Source organism: Pezoporus occidentalis, unplaced genomic scaffold, assembly GCF_034315485.1.
Source record: "Pezoporus occidentalis ecotype Australia unplaced genomic scaffold, CSIRO_AGI_Poc_V1 ctg38, whole genome shotgun sequence".
Taxonomy (NCBI): domain Eukaryota; kingdom Metazoa; phylum Chordata; class Aves; order Psittaciformes; family Psittacidae; genus Pezoporus; species Pezoporus occidentalis.
This window is the reverse complement of record NW_026915702.1, coordinates 2208582-2230698: the sequence shown is the minus strand read 5'-3', so window position 1 is coordinate 2230698 and position 22117 is coordinate 2208582. Positions and strand designations below refer to the sequence as shown.

The 22117-nt window shown below is 38.1% G+C and overlaps 1 protein-coding gene across 6 annotated transcripts in view; it reads right to left on the bottom strand.

Annotated features, from left to right (window-relative positions):
- SEMA3D (semaphorin 3D) overlaps nt 1-22117 on the bottom strand; it is a 141389-nt gene that overhangs the window by 61185 nt on the left and 58087 nt on the right. For all 6 annotated transcript variants that reach the window (XR_009967290.1, XM_062631948.1, XM_062631949.1 and 3 more), the window contains exons 3-6: nt 20209-20369; nt 7219-7281; nt 5406-5525; nt 1212-1305 (exon numbers count right to left, since the gene is read on the bottom strand). Coding sequence is in view for 5 of the 6 variants with exons in the window: in XM_062631948.1 (XP_062487932.1) it covers nt 1212-1305; nt 5406-5525; nt 7219-7281; nt 20209-20369 (438 nt within the window). In the remaining variant the exon portion in view is untranslated. The remainder of the gene's footprint in view (nt 1-1211; nt 1306-5405; nt 5526-7218; nt 7282-20208; nt 20370-22117) is intronic.

Below are 22117 nucleotides of genomic sequence, written 5' to 3'. Positions count from 1 at the left end.
TTCCAAGTTCCAGTTATGTCCAGAACGGTTTTGGTGAGCAGTAACTTGTAACAGAAGATGGATAATGAGCATGTGATTTTTCAGTTAAAAAGGGCAGCTTTTCAAATTTACCTGCGGCATTTAGTTGGGGCAAAATATATGTAGAATTCAAAGAGAGATTCTTTGTAGTTGAAAGAGAGCAGCTTCTTCATTTCACAAGATTTAATAGAGCAGTCAAAGCACTAGAGTGCTACTGAAATTAGCGAACACTATAATAAATCATGGAGTTCTATTGCATTAAAAAAAGTAAAAAAAAAACCAAAAACTTAAAGTTTCTAGAAACCCATTTTAAAAATAGACTTCATGGTCATTAAATAGTACTAGGGGTCCCTGAGAAGAATAAGCACTGGCTTTAATCTATTGTTTTTAATAAAGGAAGTCCTGCCCCATCTATAGGGTCAGAATCACAAATCATCTATCTTATTATCTGAGAATAAAGACTGAACATTAGTCATATTCTTTTTATAACACAGAGTGACCGATACTTCAAAGCATTGTCACCACTGTTCTTTGGCTGCAAATGAAAATGTCATGGTGCTTCACTCTTATCTTGTATTCATACGCTTGACAGGCAAGTTAAATGAAAATTGTCTAAAGCTATGAACCAAACCACGACAAAAGTAGCTCTTATAGTGATTTGAAATCCGGAGGTCAAGCTGACATTCCTCGGCACCAAATGTCAGACCACACAGTGCTGTGATGCACACAGCAGGCAGATTGCACTATCTTGTTCATGGGCTTCCAGCTTCAGAAGTGGCTACTCGAGTAAATAGAAACCTCAAAATTGTATTTATGGAAATAGTGGATGTCAGCAGACTTCAAAGGGCAAAATATATTGATAATTGCAGAAAGAGGCCCAGAAGTGCTTCAAACATTGTCTGTCCGTGGATATTTTTGGTTGTCTTCTTAAAGGAGAAATGACTGGGTGAGGATGAAACCACCTCCCTGCTCAACTGGCAGAGGATCTGCAGTCACTCAAATGGCTCTGTTTGTGTTACTGCATTTCCAGCCCCTTGACATCTGCAGGCTGAAGGCCCCTGAGAGCACAAACCAGAAACACAACCAACACCAGTGGAGGTCCACTGATGACTTCTGCTTAGCCTCTGAACCCAGGCTCACATATGAAGCCATCACAAATCTGAGAGGAGCACTTGGCTCTGATGACTTCTTACCTGCCATCACTGAAGCGAATGGCTGCTGAGGATCGAAGGGGCATTTCAACCTGCCAGACTCCAAGTTCTGAGTATCCAGCCGGAATACCATTTCCTGAGAACAAATACATATTCATTATCCTGGTACAGCTGCAGAGAAACTTTCATATAGACGGACTGTTCTGCTAACATACAAAGGGAAGTTGTGGTAGATCACACAACTGTCATCTCAGCATTGATGTTTACAGTCTTTGTCTCTGTTTTACATCTAGATTTTTTTTTTTTGCTCATTGTTTTAACATATGCTGTTCACTCTATAAAGACACAAATCTTAAAAAAATACAACTATTTTCAGAAAAAGAGATGCATTGTTCATTTCTACTCAAATTAAGAGTTGGATTGTACTTAAAAGTCACTGACTTCTATTTGGGAAAGTGCTGATAGACTGTGTTGCAACAGGAGACCCAGAAGGGATTCTGGCTGACTTAAATTTCTCCAGGGACTGCTGAATAATGTTCACAGCAGACACAGTTCAGCCCCTTTTAAATGAAAGCAGCATATGCCCTCCTGTTTTTTTAACAAGGCTAATGATACAAGAGATATCAGAATAGATCCTTCCTTGTAGTTCCCAAATATAGTGTGATTAATTCCTGGGTTACGGAACAAGGGCGAAGAGGAAGATAAAGAAAAGAAATGATTTTAAAATTATTCCTGATGTGTTCAGTGGGTAATCAACAACACAATTGTTGCAAGCATCAATGTGAAGTTTTATTATAGTTTTGAATTGCCAGCAAGGATGCTTTCACTTGATCCTTTCATTACTTTCCTAAAAGCACGCTTAACCTAAAACTCGTAGTGAGTCCTTCTGAAGGCAAACTGACTGCTCAGAGTAGCGAAGCACAGTCTTTGCAGGTATAGAAGCTTGATTTTCTGATGCTGTTAGAGAAGGGAGATTGCCTACAGAAGTGCTGTTAACATACCCTCCTACCTACAGTGATACTTAAAATCCCTCTGGTGTTCAAGAATCAAATCATTGTGGGCTTAATGTCTATTGTAGAGACATAAATTTGAAGCTAGTTTAAAATTAAAAATCAAAACACCTCTATGATTTAAACAATCACTTTAAAAAAGGTGATTGTAAATATTTGTTTCTATAACTCTGCCTTGCAAGAGGACTGAAGAGGACAAATGACAGTTAAGTATGCCCAAAGACAGCCACATAGGATCAGACTTTACAACACTAATTCTATTTCTCCTTAATGTACATCAGATTACAAATGACCAAGCCTTTCTATTTCATTGAGGTGTCTCCTAAACTCTCTTGGCTCAGAAGACAAGAGCACAGGTTACTGAATAATTAAGCTCCTTAAGAGAAAAGAAAAATCAATTCCATTGTCAATATAAATTCCATTTCCTCCAGCAACCCTATCTGATACAAAGCAGAATTTAGTCATCAACCAACCACCCTTTTCATCTTCCCAAACCTGTGGGATATCAGGTAAACCAAATTTTCAGGCTGCTGCAGTGGATCAGAGCACATCAAGGAAAAGAATAAATTTAAAATGCTAGTGTCCCATCCTCCTTTCTTCTAAGATGTGCAATCCTGAGCTGCTCAGAGGACCTTTGCTGTATCACACACAAAGAGGCTGGCTGCAAGTCCAGCAGCACTCAAGGAACTGAGGGATTTATAGATCAACATGAAATATTTCATACTTCACCCAGACAAACTAATGGACACCACAAGGCATTCATACAGAATTAACCTCCTGATTTCACTTTGAACAAAGCTTTCAAAGAATAGAGCATCCCTTGGAGAACTGTGGCTAACAGCACCAACCAGGCCAAGCCTCTTCAGCAGCCAAGAGAAGTTTTGGCAGTGACTTCAGCAACAGCAAGACTAGGACTTTAATCCCCTTTAATTGTGTGATCCCGTAGGGGATTTGTACTGCTTCAAAAGCAGTGTCTGCTATGGTCTTGAGTCACCTGATCCACACTGTTTTCCTCTCTGTTTTCACAGCACTGGCACTGGGCAGCAAAGCACTGGGCAGATCCACCAGCAGCGTTCAAAGGTCAGCAGAGCACTGCCTGCTTCAACAGCCTCTGCAAGGCTACCTCAGGCCGTGGCTCTCCCAGGCATCTACATCTTCCTGTAGAGGTTGCTAATTACCAAACAACCATTATCCATTCTTATAACCCAGAGATGAAAAAATGGGGAATGGGAGGGAGAAAAAAGGGACCAACCCCCCCCCAAAAATGGATCTGCAATAGAAGTGCTTTATTTTACCACAAAGGACTCCTGACTTACTAAAATGAGGTGACATTTTCAGCTGCCTGTCAAATTCATGTCAGTGAGCCTGTCCTCAGCACCCTCCTGCCTTATCACATCTATCTGGAGAAGCAGTGCAAGGATATTGGCTGTAGGGTGTTTGGGGTCCAAGAAGGAAAGGGAAAATATGCCATTCATAGAATCATAGAACAGTTAGGGTTGGAAAGGACCTTAAGATCTTCAAGTTCCAACCCCCAATTCAAAGCTGTTAATTCAGTAGAAGGCTGTAGAAGAGACGCTTCATGGGAAGAGGCATAAGTAGCACTGAACACTGTCCAACCTACTACTGCAGCTGAGCAACCAGGAGGAATGCAGCAGAGGCAGGACTGGGAGACAGTGAGGGGATTAGGAAATACAATACCGGAATTCTTCTTCCATTTCCCCTCATAAGGTAATTTGTCACTTCTAATTGAGACAGACCCCTTGTCTAGACTGGCTGCCAGACTGAACAATCGGACCAATTCTATAATTTCATGATGTTTGATGAAAACAGCCTTCACAAATTAAGTAGTTAAAGGTTCGATGGTAGAGTGAATACGGCATCTTGCTAATGACCCGGAGGTAAACCAGAGCCTTGCTTATACTCTTGCTGAGAGTTGCTCTTTTCAATTCAGCCATGTATTTGATCATTCAGGCTAAGGAATCAGCATGATACAAGGGATCTAAAATTTCAGTTACTTCCACTGGAATATTTAAAGAAGTGAAGCAAAGAAGCTGACAAAATTATTTCGTTGCAAGCCCAATTATACAGTATATACCAAACAATACCAGGAGCATTAATGGTTTATTAGGGAAAGAACACCACTGTGCAGATTTAAGGCAACTTCAGTTTTCTGTAACATATGAAGCCCTTCTGGGCTAGTCAATTGTGTAGAATATAATGATGGGTCTCAGCCTGAGCAAGCATGAATAACTTCCACCACCCCCACGCCCCCTTTTTTCTTTGTGAGCCCTTGATCCTATTTGTCAGAATAACTCAAATATGTACATATTTCAGGTTATCACATTTAACAACATAACATTAGACCTCACTTCTTATATGATATCATTTCACTGAAACCCAAAGAAAAGAGGAAGCTTGCAACACAGGCAAGCAGCCAGGCAGGTCACATCTCAACACTGTCTGAGAACAGAGCCAGTGTTACAAATATAGCCAAGGTGTTATACATACAGGAGTTAAAAAGAGACTTGTGTACTAAGTGGCTGCTTGACACAACACCAAAATTCTTCTGTTGTGGGGGTTAGTCTCAAACATTTGCCACTTAGGATAGAGATTTCTTTGTCACCAGCAAATGAAGACCAATCAGCTGCTAACGTCAGTTCAGGAATATGCTACTAGTGATGGAGGATACCCAACATCTACTTAGCAACAGGGCTGCAAAACATCAAGTTCTGAGATATCATCCCTGGACTCAGGCTCAAAGGCTATTTACAAACTGTATATTACTCTTATGCACAAGGAATAGGAAACCATCTCTGTGGACCAAGGGTATATGGACATTTAAAGATAGAACTACAAGTGTCATCTTGAACATGTGTGTATGTATGTAAGCAGAAAATATGTGTGGAAATGACTTACTGGGAAGAAAGACATCTGGGTTAAATGTTCTTTTCACTTAGTTAATCATAGGAAAGTGTCATTCAGAAGAATTCTGTGTATTAAGCTTTACTGAAGAAAGTGTTTTGTTCAAAAGAGATATGCATATATCAAATGTGAGAACAAGAGTTCCTGTCTGAGCTGAAAAATCCACCATTTACCCTGTTATTTATGCAAGCTGCTGTCAGTTCATTTTTTACACACTCACATAGTATTTTCCAATCTATGATGAATGCTAAACAAGACAAGGGTTATTCCTTGACATGTCAGAGTAGTGAGGAAATTAAATTACCTCTTTGTGAGTTCCAAGTTCAATGTATCCACAAAGAGGGTGAAATGCTCCTGTGCCACAGACGTAAACGTGGGTTCGGTTGTAGGGCTGAAGAACCCTGATAAAATTGGCACATTCTGTCTATTGGGAAAAGAAAGAGAAAGGTTAATTTTCATGTTTCTTCTTCTCTTTCACTTTATACATGGCACTAGGTTATTGCCATAGTATCACTGTATTTAAACTCCAAACTACTGTAGCAGAGACTGTTTACTAAACAGTTCAAAGTTGTGACGGGTACAATTTTGCAGTGGCTATCTGCTAGGCAGTTCATCAATCAGACTTGCAAGCCTAATTCTGCTATAATGCTTACATTATGTGTAATGTGAAGCTATGTGGTTACAGCACAATGTGGATGATATCTGCTCAGCCTGTGTTGTAGAAAACAACCCCTGTCAACAACTAAGCAGAGGTTGGAGAGACACTGCATTAGTCTGGCTACCAATCCTCCTGCCGTTGCTCCCAATTCAAAGTTCTTCACAAGCTTTAACACCAGAGATTACATGATAGAAATCATTGTGGTGAACTGAAGGGCTTCAGAATACTTCTAAGGGTATATTTTGTGTTTAAGTGAACTTTCTTTGCACCAACCACAACCTATTCACTTTTATTTAGGCATTTCTGGGTCCTACAGGATGCTCTGGTCAGTCTTGGCTCTAACTGGTTTTGGTCCTTGATGGCAAGTAGCACAAGGGGCTGCTGCATGCTTGTGCTATGTGGACTAGCTTGCTACAGCCTTTCACAAAATCAAACAAAAGCATAAACGTATAAAAAAGGTACTTTGGAGGGAATACATGAGAGCTGTTCATATGTCGAAGCTACCACCCTACACCTAAGTGAGAGGGAAGCTGCAGAGACAGTGTAGGAAGCAAAAAGGATATATTTACTATCTATGTCCAAAACAAACATTCCTCTCTCTGGTCCCTCTCCTTTTGTCTTAGCATAAAAGTAGGTCAGCACAAATCCTCCATACAGACCACTACCAGAATTTTCCCAGTGCTCAGCAGAGGTGTTGTTTAGGTTTTGTCTGCTGTAAAGATAAGGGTAGCAATAAGTTAGGATAAAAAGCTGAAATTCCTTAGGCAGGGAGCTGAGAGAGTGTTTTGAGCTGGAGTCCACCTTTGTAACAGACAAGTTGGATAGATCCAGGAAGATTTGTGGAGAGAAAAGGAAGAAATTTTGTTATAGAGCCAAGAAATGTTTACATTTATAGTGGTCTCAGGACACATGATGTGATCTGTGGTATGTAAAAGAGATATGAAAGTTTTATTCTATATATGAATACACCTTAAATACACATCTTACTTACTAATGATCTGTGGTTCCAGGGAAAAGCTAATGAGTCTGAGATTTTGGTTTAACCTTAACTGCAGCTGTCTGCAAATTAAGTTAATTTGTACTCTGCTCTGCTACCCTGTTTCATTAATGAATTATAATGAAGTTACATTCAGGATATTCACAAGAAAAAAAGCAGTTTGATGGGAAAGAAAGGATTTCAGGGGAGCATCTCCTGGGATATATTTCAGAGGAAAGTCCATGTTCTCTCAGCTGCATTTATTACATACAAGGATGGCTTAACACAATTGTTGCTTGCAATACTGAACATTTTTTTCTTGAAGCATTGATATTTACAGAAAAAAATAGAAATGTAACTGTTTTTTTAATTAAAACACATAGTTCATTAGTTCAGAAAAAAGTGTAAAACGGTTTACTAACCCATTTTGTTCACCTAGACATAAATATACAGATATACAATACTTTCAGCAATAATACTTACATGGCCATCTTTCCCAGCTAATTTGCATAATTCTACCTTTTCTTTTGCTGCAGGCCAGTAAATCTGTAAGACAGTTAAAATGAGACAAAGATTATGAATATTATAAATTATCCTGTGAATGTAGTGTAACTATTTCCTTGAACGAACAGAAAAAAATCAGATTTATGCATGTTGAAGGAATTTTCATGTTTCAGAATGATTATGACTTCAAATACAAGGTTCCATTACAAGAAGTGAAGAGGCTTTAAATCAAAGCCCCTGTTCTTCATACATTTCTTCATTGGTTATATGCACTTTTTAAAATAATTTAGTTGATTTGGCTAGCACACCTTGTCATCATTATGAACTGTGTGTTTTTCTCAAAGATATGATGAACCAAATCATCTTGAAACTAAACTGACAGCAAAACAAGGCAAATTACATTTGTGATTAATCCGGTCCAGTAAACTTGGCAAAGCTGTTATGAAAAAATACTTAGCTGTTACTGCCAATTTTCAAATGAAAAGTTTTGCTCAGAAAACTAAAGATAGTTTACAGGAAACTTGTAGAACAAAAAGTACATTTGACTGAAAACAATAACGCATGATTTTAAAATGTCACCCATTAACAGTAACTGAGTTTACTAAGAAAAATACAAGTTTAAAAGAGGATCATGTACTTTAGATAATTGTTAGCATATATTATTACTACTTCTCTTTCTCCTTTCATCTGAACTGCAAGATCCTATAAACTAGGTTTTGGTATAGAGCCAGATGACTAATTACTATCAGTTACTGGAACTCCAGTGATGTTAGTGAAGGAATATCAATGAAGAACAGCTCCAGTTCTGGCTCACTGATTTCAATTAAACAGTCAGAATTGGATATTATTGAGTATATGTTTATTCTATTAAATTCAAAATAGAAGCTAAAGTCTTCTAGAATCACTACACTAAAAATGTATCTTTTTTCCTTCTTATTTTGTCAAGGCAAAGCTATAGCCATTTCTCATGACTAACAACAACAACAAATCACACAAACTTTTGAGCAAATATTGATTACTGCCTCAACTTCCAGAAACTAGAATGTAGATTACTAGTAGTCACAGATGATTATGAGTAGTTGAGTCTCAAATCACACTTCATAGAATCACAGATAATCTTAAATAGTGAAACATATGGGAATAAAGAATTTTTAATATAACACTAGAAAAAATCATGATTAAGGAAGAATGCACAACTCAACCACATGCAAAAGGAGTTAACTGCTGCAATATTCCCTTTCTTTCACCCAGCTATTGGCACTTTGTAGGATGTGGCTTGCCACATTTGCAGGCTCAGTCCCATACTGGTAAGAAAAGCAAAAGAATGCCCTGTGTCAAATAGCTTTAACACTGTCCAAAATCTACAGTCAGCATTCCTCCCTCAATTTGGAAACATCTTTTTATTTCACAAATTCTTCTCTTCCCAGTGAAAATGGACATATTTGCTTTCTGCAAGGAAATTAATTTCCTCTCAAGTGAATTTACAGTTACCTTTCTGATTAGGAGCTCTTATTACAGATAATGTATTTTAAGTTACTTAAACCTTAACCCTTTATAGAAATATTTACTTAAAGTCAGAGATAAGGCAATAGAACAACATCTCAGCACCAGAGCATAAATTTACTTTCCCAGAGCATTTTCTCAGAATGATGTCATGATAGCACCCAGGTACAAAAACACAATTTGAAATTAGCTGTGCCAGTGGGTCTGGATTACACAGTGCACCATGCCAGAAAGAACGGAGGAAAGCATTGGGAGCCCTGCATCACAAAGAGCTGAAGGTAGCATCAGGGAACTAATTTGTTTTTTGCCTGAGCAAAGTGGGATGAGTCTCACTTTTAGTACTGACACTTGTAGCCTGATGCAAGTACCACTGTGTTAAGGAGGAGCTCAGTCTGGTGAAAAAAAATATGATGAAAAGGAACAGCTGAAGAAATATAAGATCAGGGATCTCCAAGTACATTTGGCCAGGAGATCTGATCTTCAGTCCTTTTGTACATAAACTTTATGCCCAACTCTGCTCAAGATTCCTGTATCAGTAACAGAGAAGCCTAGAGATCTATGAGGGCTTTTTGAGATTTCTGGCCAAAGTTTAGGTATGCAGTTAGGTAGACAAGATATCCATCTGCAGGCTTTTGAAAATGCCCAGCTCTCCTTGCCAGCTACACAGAATAGGACCTTTGCTTTGGGAGGCCCAGCTGCATTTGAAGAGATGCACTTGAAGGCATACTATATTGATGGACTCAACTTTACCCTCAATTGTTCTACAGATTCCTTCATGGGAAACAGAGTTTGTCAAACAAGGCTGCTATACACACTCCCTTTTCTATGATAATTGCTCAAAGTAAATTATTTAGAAAAATATCAGTTGTTTTACTTTCTGGTTACTCAACATCCTCAGGGTTTAGCATTATACAAGGTCACATTAGACAATGAAAAGTGAAGCTAAGTGGTCCAACTTCAAAACTGATTTGCAAGTATGTGTGGGGGAGTTAAAGTGATATTTATTTGCCTTCCATATAAGAAATAAGAGGTTCCAAAAAACTGTCAGTTCCAAATTGTAATAGTCAAGAAAATTGCATAATAAATAATGAGCCAATATGCTAAGCAAGGAAGCATAAATTCAATGTTTTATTACATCGCATGCTGGGTAACAGTGCCACAGGTCGAGTTCCCTCAAACACTGCCACACAAGTAACTACACATTTAAAACAGTCTCACTGAGCTTTCACATGCATAAGATTATTTACATACATCCGTATTGACCTTTTAGAGGGGGTGAAATAAAGTCTAGTATTATATTGTACTCAGATGAGTTAGTTTCAAAACATGCAAAAAGTAAGATTAGATGCTCTCATAGTTTCTTGCATAATTAAAATCTTTGAGGTGGTAAATTGTTTGATGCTTTCAGATTGGTCAGGGTTTTTGTTGTTTGGGCTTTTCTTCAGTTTACGTGCTGAATTCACAATGGTACCATCCTGTTTAAGAGTCTTTTTCCTGAACTCCTCAAGAAGTAAAACCTCAAATAAAACAAACAAGCAAACAAAACTCAAAACCAGTGCATAATCATGATAACAAGACTACTGATGTGTAAAATTACAATAATTCCATGTCACAAGCAGCACAAATTATATATGTATTTCATGGTTATATCTATATTCGAAACATCTGGAGAAATCTTCTAACAGAAGGTGGAGTCACTGAATTTAAGGCAAGTATGCAACCAACTAAAATACAGAAAATATATACTTAAATAGGATTATTTTCTTCTCTTAATCTTTAGTTTATTTTCCTTGCAAAATATCCATATCAAAATTCCAAAGGTCGGCAACTGTCATAATTTTATCTTCATAGCTCAATTAAAAAAAAAAAACAAAACCAAAACAATCATACCATTACTTTTTAAATGAGTCTACGAATATTTTCTTAAATTTAGCATCAGGAAAGAAATTAAAATCTCTTAATAAAGACAAGTTAATAAGTTCTCTGCCAGGAGAGTGAATGAAAACCTCCCCAGAGTACAAAATTAAGTAGTACATAACAGTAGGACAGATAAGGTGTCACTTTAAAGGATAGCTGGAAATTGATTTCTGATTAAAACAAAACATTAAGAACTACAAAGGTCCTTTTCAGATCAGGAGCGGAGTAATTTCTAAAAGTAACATTTTTTCTTTCTCCAAATATGGAAAGAAAGAGGAAAGGAAACATTTTTTAAAAATAATATTATTTACATACATAAACTGATACATAGATACTATAGGTATATCATTATATGTATGTATAAATAATAGCTGGACTCACTTATAAGAGTTTCATTTCAGCTGCCATCTGTCATGAATTCACAATCATAAATTCATAGAATAGTTAGAGTTGGAAAGAACCTTAAGATCATTAATTTCCAACCCCCCCGCCATGGGCAGGGACACCTCCCACTAAACCATCTCACCCAAGCCTCTGTCCAACCTGACCTTGAACACTGCCAGGGATGGAGCATTCACAACTTCCCTGGGCGACCCATTCTAGTGCCTCATCACCCTTATGTAAAGAACTTCTTCCTTATATCCAATCTGAACTTCCCCTGTTCAAGTTTTAACCTGTTACCCCTTGTCCTATCACTACAGTCCCTAATGAAGAGCCCCTCCCCAGCACCCTTATAGGTCCCTTCAGATACTGGAAGGCTGCTATGAGGTCTCCATGCAGCCTTCTCTTCTCCAGGCTGAACAGGCCCTACTTTCTCAGCCTAAACATCCTAACAATACCTGTTACAGGTGAGTATTTTACTCATCTTTCTGTATCTATCCTTTTCTATCCAACTTTGTTTCTAAGCTAACACTTAAAACCATAAATCCTTAGAAATGATGCCTCGAGAATAAAACAGTGAACTCTGATTCCAAAGAAAATATTTATGAAAGTATAGCTTTCCCAATAATTTATTACTAATGAAGTTACTAAATCTGAGATGATGCAGGACTTCACCAAAGGAGTGGAAAATACTATATATCGTCAGAGTACAAAAGAGGAGGAACACTAGATACCCAAGCAAATTTCAGGCCTATCGGTCCTGTTTTATCTATTTGCAAAGATTTAAAATAAATTTTTAGTTAGGGAATGAACAACAAGTTTCCTACGAAAATGCAATATGGTACAAAAGACAATATAACTTGCTAAAAAGCAATATTGTATTTTTCTTTAGTAACATAGCTGAATTGCATACTACATTAATGTGGTAGAGCTTCTCTCCATCACAGCCCCTGTTAAGTATTTATCAAGTTGCCATAAGGAAATTGATTTTCATAGCTGGCAAAAATAAGCATTGTTACAAGAAAAAATGGTTTGATAAGAACTTGCAACAGGAAGTTGCTAATGAAGGTCCTCAAGAAATAGTCAGAGCTCATCCTATTTTGTATAACCTTCAGGAGCCTTGGCAAAACCCCAGCACTCTGCAAGAACACATGCAGGTGACACAAAGGTGGGAAGCATCAGTAATATAAATGAAGACTGGTAATATTAAGCAGGAAGAATCAAAGGGCTTTGAAGACCAGACTTATAAACAGTCAGAGGAAATGCGTATAAACTGGTCATAAATAAATATAGATTGTAGTTTACAACAATAAATATGAAATATCAGAGTAACAAAGTTCTGGTCTATAGCAGCAGCATAGCTAAAGAAGTTGTGAGAAGTCTCCCACAAGGCCCCTTGCAGCAAATCTGGATCAGGTTACAAATGGAATAACTGCTACATGAGGTAGTTGCTGGTGATAGCAGTGAGTGAGACCAATTGATCAATGTGACACCTTCCAGTTTCTTGTCCCCAGGAGAGTCACACTCATGCCAGCAGTAAGCACTTGAGTGTCCCATTGAGGTTGATGGCTTTCAGCAGCCCTTTGGGCTTCACTGGAGTCTCTCACGTGCCTGATGCTGCACACGTGCTCCAGCACTTCCCTATCAGTACAGTCTCTGGTACGAGAAATTCCAGAGTTTCTTTAGTGGAACATGTAGCACCAGCAGGATGTGTCCCTATCTGATCAGCATGCCTCATAACACTTACTCTCTGAATTTGAGTCCTGTGAAGAAAGGAATTGCTTCCTTCTCACTTTGAAGGAATAAGAGGTGCTAGAAGCACTTAGGGAAAATATACTGACCTAAACCAGCTGCTTGATGCAGCAAGAGAAAGGCTGCTTTCATCCCTTGTTTTATTCTATGAACCAGCTATTTGTTATATTGATGCTTGAGGGAAAGCATGCAATAAAATTATGGCTTCCTAGGCATCAAAATATCTTGTTAAGGCTTTGTGACTCATGTAGACCATAATTCAGAAGCTTAAGCTCATTGGTATGAGTGAATTCCCCATATGACAGTCCCAACTCCAGCTTCCAAAGAACAAAGCCAGAGAGATCTGTAAACCCATTGTCACGCTGGCATATGCAATATACTCCCCCTGGGAATCTGTCCTCCATGAGAAACTACTCCCGTGTGGAAAAATAAAAAAGGATTCATGACTTAGCTCAATTGTGACCATAAAGTGGGTACAGGAAAGAGGGCAACGTGATCCAAGAACACTAAAGTAAAACAGGAGACAGCCTAATCCCAGTTTTGCTATTGCCCTACTATATGTGGCAGTCAGGCCTCAATTTTCCCACCAGTAAAATGACAATAATGTATTTTTTTTTTTTTTTAAACTGAAGAACTTAGTAATTCACAGCTGAAAAATGAAGAGCAGAGAAAACCAGTAGGATCAAGGAGCACTGAGAAAAGACACAACAGTGATCCAGTAAGACAGTTATGCTGTTGCATAAGACAATATCACAAATGTCACACCCCAGTACCATAAGAGTGGGTGTTGGTGGATTGCTGCCTGAGAACTAGGACATTTGTCACTTCTGTATACTGACCCCAGGTCACTTCACTGAAAATTACGGCAAACACTAGAAATACATTGAATTTCCCAACAAGCCCTGGAAAGAATTTAATGCTTTTTTTAGTATTATTTTGCTGAAAACAAAGAGTATTTTAATTCTGAAAATTAGCTGATTTTAGCATACCATGCATGCATACCAGTTGCTCTCTAAATGCCTCACATCTGTTGCATTCATGTCTGTGGTATTGGGAAGTCCACAGCCTGGAGAACTGAACAGATTGTTCTCACATACAAAACCTAAGAGGAAGGTTACCCAAAGCAGTTCGTGTAACTGGCTCTCATTGTACTTACTGTATGCTGGAATTCAGTATTTTAGAGTCACCAGCAAAGGAAGTGAATATATCTGAGATCCTTATCTGCATTTCTCCCTGTACTTGAAGCCTAACCACGCGGTCTTTAGAGCTAGATTTTTTCATCTAGCTTTCTTAACACTTTTGTCATGGTTTAGCTAACTCTTAGAAATATTTAGAAATCCCTAAAAGCCAGGAACGTACTCTTAAGTTCCTTTTATATCTGCCACAGAACTTGCTTCTTTCAACAGGTATTCCTACACCTGATGTACTAATTCCCATACCTGAAATACATATCCAGAGAAAGAACTGACCAGAATTTCCAAGTACACTTATTTCACAGTAGCAATAAATTGGATCTCTGAGAGATATAATTTGATATTGCATGGGGGGCAGAGGGAAGAGAGGATAGGAGGATCATTTCAGAGTGATTTACAACACTGCAGGAAGTGCCAGTGTATGGGATTATTTTCACATTGCTGTCAAACTGAGTAAAATGCACTGGAATTCAGAGGGAATTAACAGTTTTGTATTTGAATGACAGATTCACAGACTTTTAGTAGTTTAAACTTGGTAGGTGGCTGTTAAGAGTGAAGCTTATTAGAACCAAATGGGCTTTTTATATTGCATGGGACAAAGCAAGATCTCCACATGCCGCTGTTCTACTCTTCAACTGTGATCCACTTTCCAACACAAAATAAGTAGTACTCAGATGCTTCCACTACTTACAGGTTCTCTGAAAAGCACATTTTCATGTGTGCGTTATGAACATATGTGAAAGCTTAAAGAAAATGGACCAGATGCTGATTTCATTTACACTGGATTAAATTTTGAAAGGCTCCAGTGTTTTTACACTTCATTTGCCACAATGAAACCACAGCAGACTCAACTACTGTCTGTTTCTCCTGAAACGGAACTGTGCGCCAGGATTTTTAGAGTAAATGGCATTGCTTCTGACATGTTTATCATTTCAGACTGAAGACAAATACTACCTTTGAAAAAGTCAAAGCCAAATATGAGCAAATATTTTCAGAGAGCAGGATACTGGCAATTCTTTATAGCTGAACATATGGGTAAAATACAAAAATGACAGCGGATGTTTATGGATACAATTCATGGCAACAATACAATAGGAAATAACAGAGACACACTCTTCCACCTAGGACTGCTGTCATTCTGCTTTCTTCACATCTTGCCTCTGTTTGTTGCTTTGTGTCTGTAAACACTGTTGAAAAGCTTCCACCTTGTCTACACAGGTGCCTAAATTTAAGTCTGTCAAACAATTTTACAGACTCCAAAAGGTTTTCAGAGGTTCAATACAAGAGTTAAATAGCTCAGTGGTAGAAGCCCTCATAGGGCTAGCAAAGCACAAAGTTATCACCTCTCTCTCTAGAAGTCCTTAACCTGAAGCACCATTACAGCTGCTTCATACACTCTGAGTGCCCACTGCTAAAGATTCTGGGGCAGGACACTAAACTGTATGGATACCTAGTAAAATCAGTAATTTTATTGTAAATGATGGATAAGATGATACCTATTTCTAATAATTCTGGCAGGTGAATAATAGGTGGAAATGAGTGTCATAACAACTGCAACATCAGTTAAAGTTTGTTTCAAAACTAGAGCGATCAGTATGCATTTACACCAGGGAAATAATTCCCCACGTACAGAAGGTCAAACCACGCCCCTGACAAACCTCACTTTGATGAGTTTCTTAGAACTTCTACTCAAAGAGACTGAGAATAAACCAATGTGATTCCAATTGGACTCATGACCAGCTTTCTCCAGTTGTACTGGGTTTATTCTAGACTTGCCCAGTTATCATGCCCCACTTGGTTTCTGTGTGACTCTTTGGCCTTCAGTGGCATTTTCTGGTGAGCCTTTTTCTTCCTGACAAGTCAGGAAAGTTTCATCTTCAGACAGTCTACAGCTTTGCTGACTGGCAGAAAGTTAAGTCCTTTGACTTAAAGAATAAGCAGCCCATATTTGTTTAGGGAGTACCAAGCTTGGTATTATTGTGTTTCAAGGTTTCAGTAAGTACCTCAGACTCTCTATGTATTCCTTGATGACAAAACCCAAAGGCTTCCTTCAGTACAGGGCTAAATTCCCACTGGGTTCATTCCTAATTGAGACCATGCTTACACAGACTGACAGGAGGTTTCCCAGATCAATGAAGGTAAAACTCAATCCCTTTATCTCAAGGCTGCTGTTCTACATAAATATGCATACGTATTTGTATATATGCTCCCCTTCCTGCAGAGATAGTAGTGCTGACATATAACCCCACTTGGACTATTGCACTGAAGTTAGAAAGGTGCAAAATTTCTCTGCAGCTATTTCAAAAACATTTACCCAGCTGATATATATATATACATATGTGGCTTTTGCTGTGGATTTTGCTGTGAAATACAGATAAAGATCAATACAAGAGACCATTCAAGGATGCTGCAAGGCAACTGCACCTGGAAATGCCAAAAAATAGTAGCAACTACAAACTAAGGATGCTCCAAGCAATGATAATTTGTGACCCTGCGCCAGTACACAGAGGGCAGATGAAAACAACTTGTCCCAAAGCTGCTATTGGGGCTCTGGCATGTTTATCTATTTGGCCCACATGTAGCTGTGTCTTTTAGCACTGACAGCTCCTGCAGGTTGGCAGGTTTTCAAAAACTTGTCAGCCCTCGATAGCATTCCTATTCCTGCAGAGATGGGTGGGTCACGCTGCAGATTACACAGTGATAATAGCGATGACATATAACCCCATGTGCACTGTTAGCAAGCACAGGACTTAGAGAAAGGTGCAGCATTTCTTTGCAGCTATTTCTTAAGTGTTTACCCAGCTGACAAGATTCTGTACTTAGTTTACGGAGTAAAATAACAAAGGCTTTAAGCAAACTCACAAGAAAATTCTGTGTATCAAAGTAATGTTCCCAGCAGTATCCCAGAACTTAGGATTCCTACGGAATTTCTTCTCCTGCTTTTCAGCCTCTGATGCTGTTCAAGATGTTTGTTTTACACTGCACTTCTACTGGTTATGGCATAGCTGTCTTCAGATTTGTTTTCCACATTTCCAATGCCTTGATAAATGTAGGTTGCTGCTCTTTCCTACTTTCTTTTGCTGAACATCTTTATTTTGCTCATATGAAGGAAACACAAATCTTTCAGTTTACAAACAGCTTCCAACACTTGTCAGGCATCTAAGTATCTTCAAGAAAAGCCTATGGCATTTGATAGTCCCATTCCTACAATAGGAGCTAAAGGCTTCTGTTCAGGACAGCTCCACAGAAATTATATCCTTGTTACAGAGGGATGATTATCCTTCACTAAGCTTTAGATATTTGCAGAGTGCAACCATTTTAGCTTTCTGCATTTGCCTTTTGTTCTGGAGAATTTTCCTATTATACTATGCTACTTACTGTTCTTTTATAACGAGGTTTGCAAGCACTGGAAATTGGATGGATTTTTTCAAGCTGCCAGCTAATGAAAGTTTCAACCAATTACAAAATAAATTGAATAAAAAAATACAATGATTTAAGAAATTGGAACTCCAGGAGAACTACTGATTTATTTCATCAGGAAAAATATACCAGGAAATAAAGCCATAACTTAATATATGTAAGTTAAATTAACTAATTTAGGTAAATAATTAGGTTGCAAAAAGGAAGTTATTAAATTATATAGATATGTATACATTGGAGAAGGGAGCAGGATACAATGCTTTGGGTGTTCTTTGAATACTATTCCAGAATGTCTCAAAACATCAGACTCTCCAGTATAATCTTGCCAAATAATTACATTCACAAATGAGGATTTTCTGACAGTAACTGGTTGGCTTTTTGAGGTATTGTGGTTCCTAATATAACAAATATCTGAAAGTGAGACTTTTTATAAAGTAATCTGAACCAGCATATAGCATTCTACAGTTAATGTTCAGTTTTGTTTTAAAGAAACCCCCAAACTAAGCACAATCCTGTATTCTAATTTCAAAGCTCTTACCACTCTCTTAAACTCTCAACTTGATCTCTTTTAACCCTCCTTCCTCAAAGACATTAAAAACATCACCTATAGGTAGAAATTTAACATTCTAATCAATTACTTCTTATTTTAGTGGCTGTGCACGAACAGATTTCTTTTCCAGACAACTCTTACTCCAGAGTACAAAGGACACACTTCAGACCCTTGTAGTCCCAACATGTGTGGTTTCCTCGCACCAGGAAAGCCTGGAAGCGAGCTGCCTGGCCTGGCGCCAACCCAAACCACAGTCAGTCTAAACACAGCACCGGCAAACACTACTTTCTGACACTTCGCTGCTACTGAAGAGTATCCTTTAACACTGAAACCTCGTCAGGGACTGAGATTTATAACGCAACCTCCTTCATCTCATCTCTTCCCTCCATGGACAAGTTTCTACCATCACAGCACAGAAAAATGTTTGTGTGGTATCATCTCATGCTACCTGGCTTTTACCTAAGAGGAAAAGTTTACAGTTGCTGAATGCTCATGGAGATCTTGGAAATCAGCACACCAGGATGCTTTGCAGAGCTTTTCAGTCAGTTTTAGCTGTTTAAATACCCCTTTTCCTCAATGTTTTGTCTGAAAAGATTACATGAATGGTTAAACTAAGAAGCAGAAGTATTTGAACCTGCAGACAATAATTTCTTTAGTCCAGATATGCTACTGGTTATGGATTTTATTCCCTTCTTTCAGGTTACCACAAATGTGTAGGCGTACATTCTCCAATCAGCTTACCAAATGCAAGCTTTCATTTCAATGTGAAGTGAGTTTTTGCTCCACAATATCTATATTAAGTGGCACTGTCTGATTGCCACCATCTAATTCTCCTGGCTCAGTCTGTGTTCCACTCTTTTTGGAAAGCACAATGTCCATAATGATCGGTGATGGTTTGGCTAGAAGGAAAATGTTACCAGCTTGGACAGAGGGGCAGATCACATCGGGTGTTACCACCTCCAGGAATCTCTAAACCTATCAAGCCCTGCTGAACATAACAGGAGGTGACAGCACTCAGTAACTCTCAGGAGGTAAGCAGCATCCCACAGAAACAGAAATCTGCTTTTCACACACACATGCAAGATTTGTTTCCTACAGAAAGCCTATGCCAGAAATCAATCTGCAGCCTGAAAATCTGCAATATGAATAATGCTGTTACTAATGCAACTTCCTGAGGAGGTGCTGGGTTTTGAGCAAACTACTGAGATGGCAGATGCAAGGGAAATTTTTGATAAAGCATCCCAGGGAAGAAATTTCCTGAAAGTGGCATACGGAGCATTGCAGAAGTCAAAAAAAAAAGAAATAAGATATTCAGCCTGGTACTTCATCCCTTCTTTACAGGAACAGCAAGTGTTTGGCTCAGACATGTGGGGCAAAACATTCTGTTGTCACACTTGCTAAGACCCTGTGCTGCAGTTGCATTAAGCCAGGGTCAGTTACCTCTTCAGAGCGGACAGCAGAACACAGTAATTTAAAACCTCCTTCTGCTACTTAAAGAAAATACCTCAAACACAGCTGAGAATTCAAATTTTCTTCAGTAACTAGCCTGTCTGGAACAAACAGGAAAGCAGTTTTCATATGTGTGTTCCTGTACAAACATCTGTTTTTTACACAGAGCAGTCAATTATGCTTACAAAAGCTCCAGTTTATCATGTCTGCTAGAAATACTGAACGCTAAATTGCCAGCCTATTATCTGCAGTTAACATGCTGTCACAGGGCATGGGCAAGGGAATACAGCAGACCCCAATGGAAGCTTCTCCTATCACTAGTAATTCTAGATATTAATACAAATGTTAAAATTGTGCCTAACATTTTTACTACAATTTAAACCATCCAAATTGTCTCTGCTCTGTTTAATATCACAGTAAAGTAATCCCAGTGATGCCAAGAAGCAAGCAAAGAGCTGTCTTCAGTTATCTTCTTTCAAATGCTTTTATTTGAGGAGGGTGACCATGAACAGAGAAACTAAGGAAACTCAGCTACATTTTTGTCTATTTGTTAATATTTTGATGCTGCTTTCACACACTGCAGGGATCCTCCAGGTAGGTTATCTTTTGCAGGACATCAGTCTCACAGAAGGTTGTATAACTTGAAAAACTAAATAGATTTCAGATAATCTGTATAACTATGGTAGGTAAGATTATGAAATCCTGGTACACAGCACTGCACAATGAATCTGACAGTGAAGGAAAAAGACAGAAAAGAGAACAAAACTGAACTTATGAGATGAACTCTGTGGAAAATAAACTGACCTTCTTTACATTTTTGTTTAAATCAACCAAGTTGAGCAGGAAGATGTGGTCTTTAGCCCCAATCAGCAGCCGGCCCCTCTCCTCATCTAGCAGTAGGGTTCGAAAATCAAGCCCCTCAGCTGAGCCCAGGAATGGGATGCAGCTGTTTGAAAGCAGCAAGTCTGTGGGAAAAAAGAAGAAAAACTTTATAATCAAAATGTTTACATATGACTCATTGGTGTCTTTTATAAATATATGCAACCAGCATGGAGTATGCCGGTGAGATAACTGCAGCCTTAGAGCGTGTCTTTCCAGGGTCATAATAAAGTTGCTGTCAACCTTGATTTTCTTCAGGGTTTTTTATTTCTGAATTGGGTAATATTTAATTTCAGAAAACATCTTTCTGTATGAAATTTTCTTAATAAATTATCTCCAAGACATAAAGGAATTAGAAATTCATCAGGAATTAGAAATTCATCAGCAATTAGAAACAAATATACATAAGTATTTATAAATAATTACTATGTTTAATAAAGTATATGAATAAATAATCATATATACATTAATGTACATATATAAATAACATACATACATATAAGTATATATAGTCAAGAAGAACTGGAAGACGGTTGCGACCATAAGATGTATAGGAAGTTCAATGCAAGGTTTAATTTGTCCATTATCTAGTATTAAATTCTGGTGGCAATATAGAGATTTGCTACAATTAAGTTTTCAATTACTATAGTTTCAATTGAGATCAGAATCAACAGACATTGAGCAGTACATCCCTAGGGCACAGTACTGAAATGAAGGCAATAGGGAGGCAGGTTAAGCAGAGCATCCGGTAGCAATGCTTCTAAGATCTTGAGGTCTTTAATTTCTTTACAGAGGTGGCCGTGGATGGGTGTTCCTGCATCCTTGCCCTCTCTGCAGAACTTTTCCCTATTAAAAGCACAAATTTGACACTTAAGTTTTCCTATGATTTAATAGTGGCTTCCAATCCCTTCCAAAAGAAAAACATGCTTCTCCGTGAAACTAATGAAAGAATCTATGCTTCTTTTGTATAAATGCTAAAAAGCTGTAAAGTAAAAAGCTCATAACTTTCTGCATAATGAATACTCTGTGGACATAATTCAGGAGGAAGGCACAAACACATAGAAAAAAGCACGAGAGTTTAGTCTTGTTGGATAGTAATTAATTTGGGGAGAATGAAATTAAACATATGAATCAACTCTTCCATAAGCAAACTCTCCAAGCTAAACTATTCAAAAATCTTTGGACAGAAATGCAAATTCTGTATTTACCTAAACATAAAATTAAGGTTATTTCCACCTTCCTGGCACTGGATAATGTATCCTTCCTGTTAGAGAAGCCAGAATCACAGCATAAGTTATTTACACTTCCTGATCATGATCAAAACCAGGGCTGGTATTTTGCAGAGAAAAGCCTGAATGAAATTAAAAGGGGGAAAAAAAAAAAAAAACAAACCACCAAAACAACCCCAAACCAAACCAAAACTTTTTTATTCAAGGTCTCTTCTGAAGCACGTGACAGGCAAAGCAAAGATTAAGCCCTGTCACTGGGCTAACAGCACCATGGGAAAAAAAAATATTTTATCATTATTAATCTGACTACCTGGCATATAAGCATGACAATTATTTTTTGGCTCAGTCAGTTCTACTTAAGCTCATGTGGTTTTGTCTGGCTTGCTGCTGAATGTTATTACGGTACAGTCTGAAAACAAATTGTCTTGTATTGCAGCTCCTATTCCCCTAGGTGAGATTTATTTGGCAGTACTTTGAAATTAAATCTTACTCCACATTGAAAAAAATCAAATCCAACATTAAGCCTACATTACCTTACACCAGCACTGCCCTTTCTCACATATCTTTTCTGAAGGTAACATCAGATTTTTCCTAAAGTAGTAACA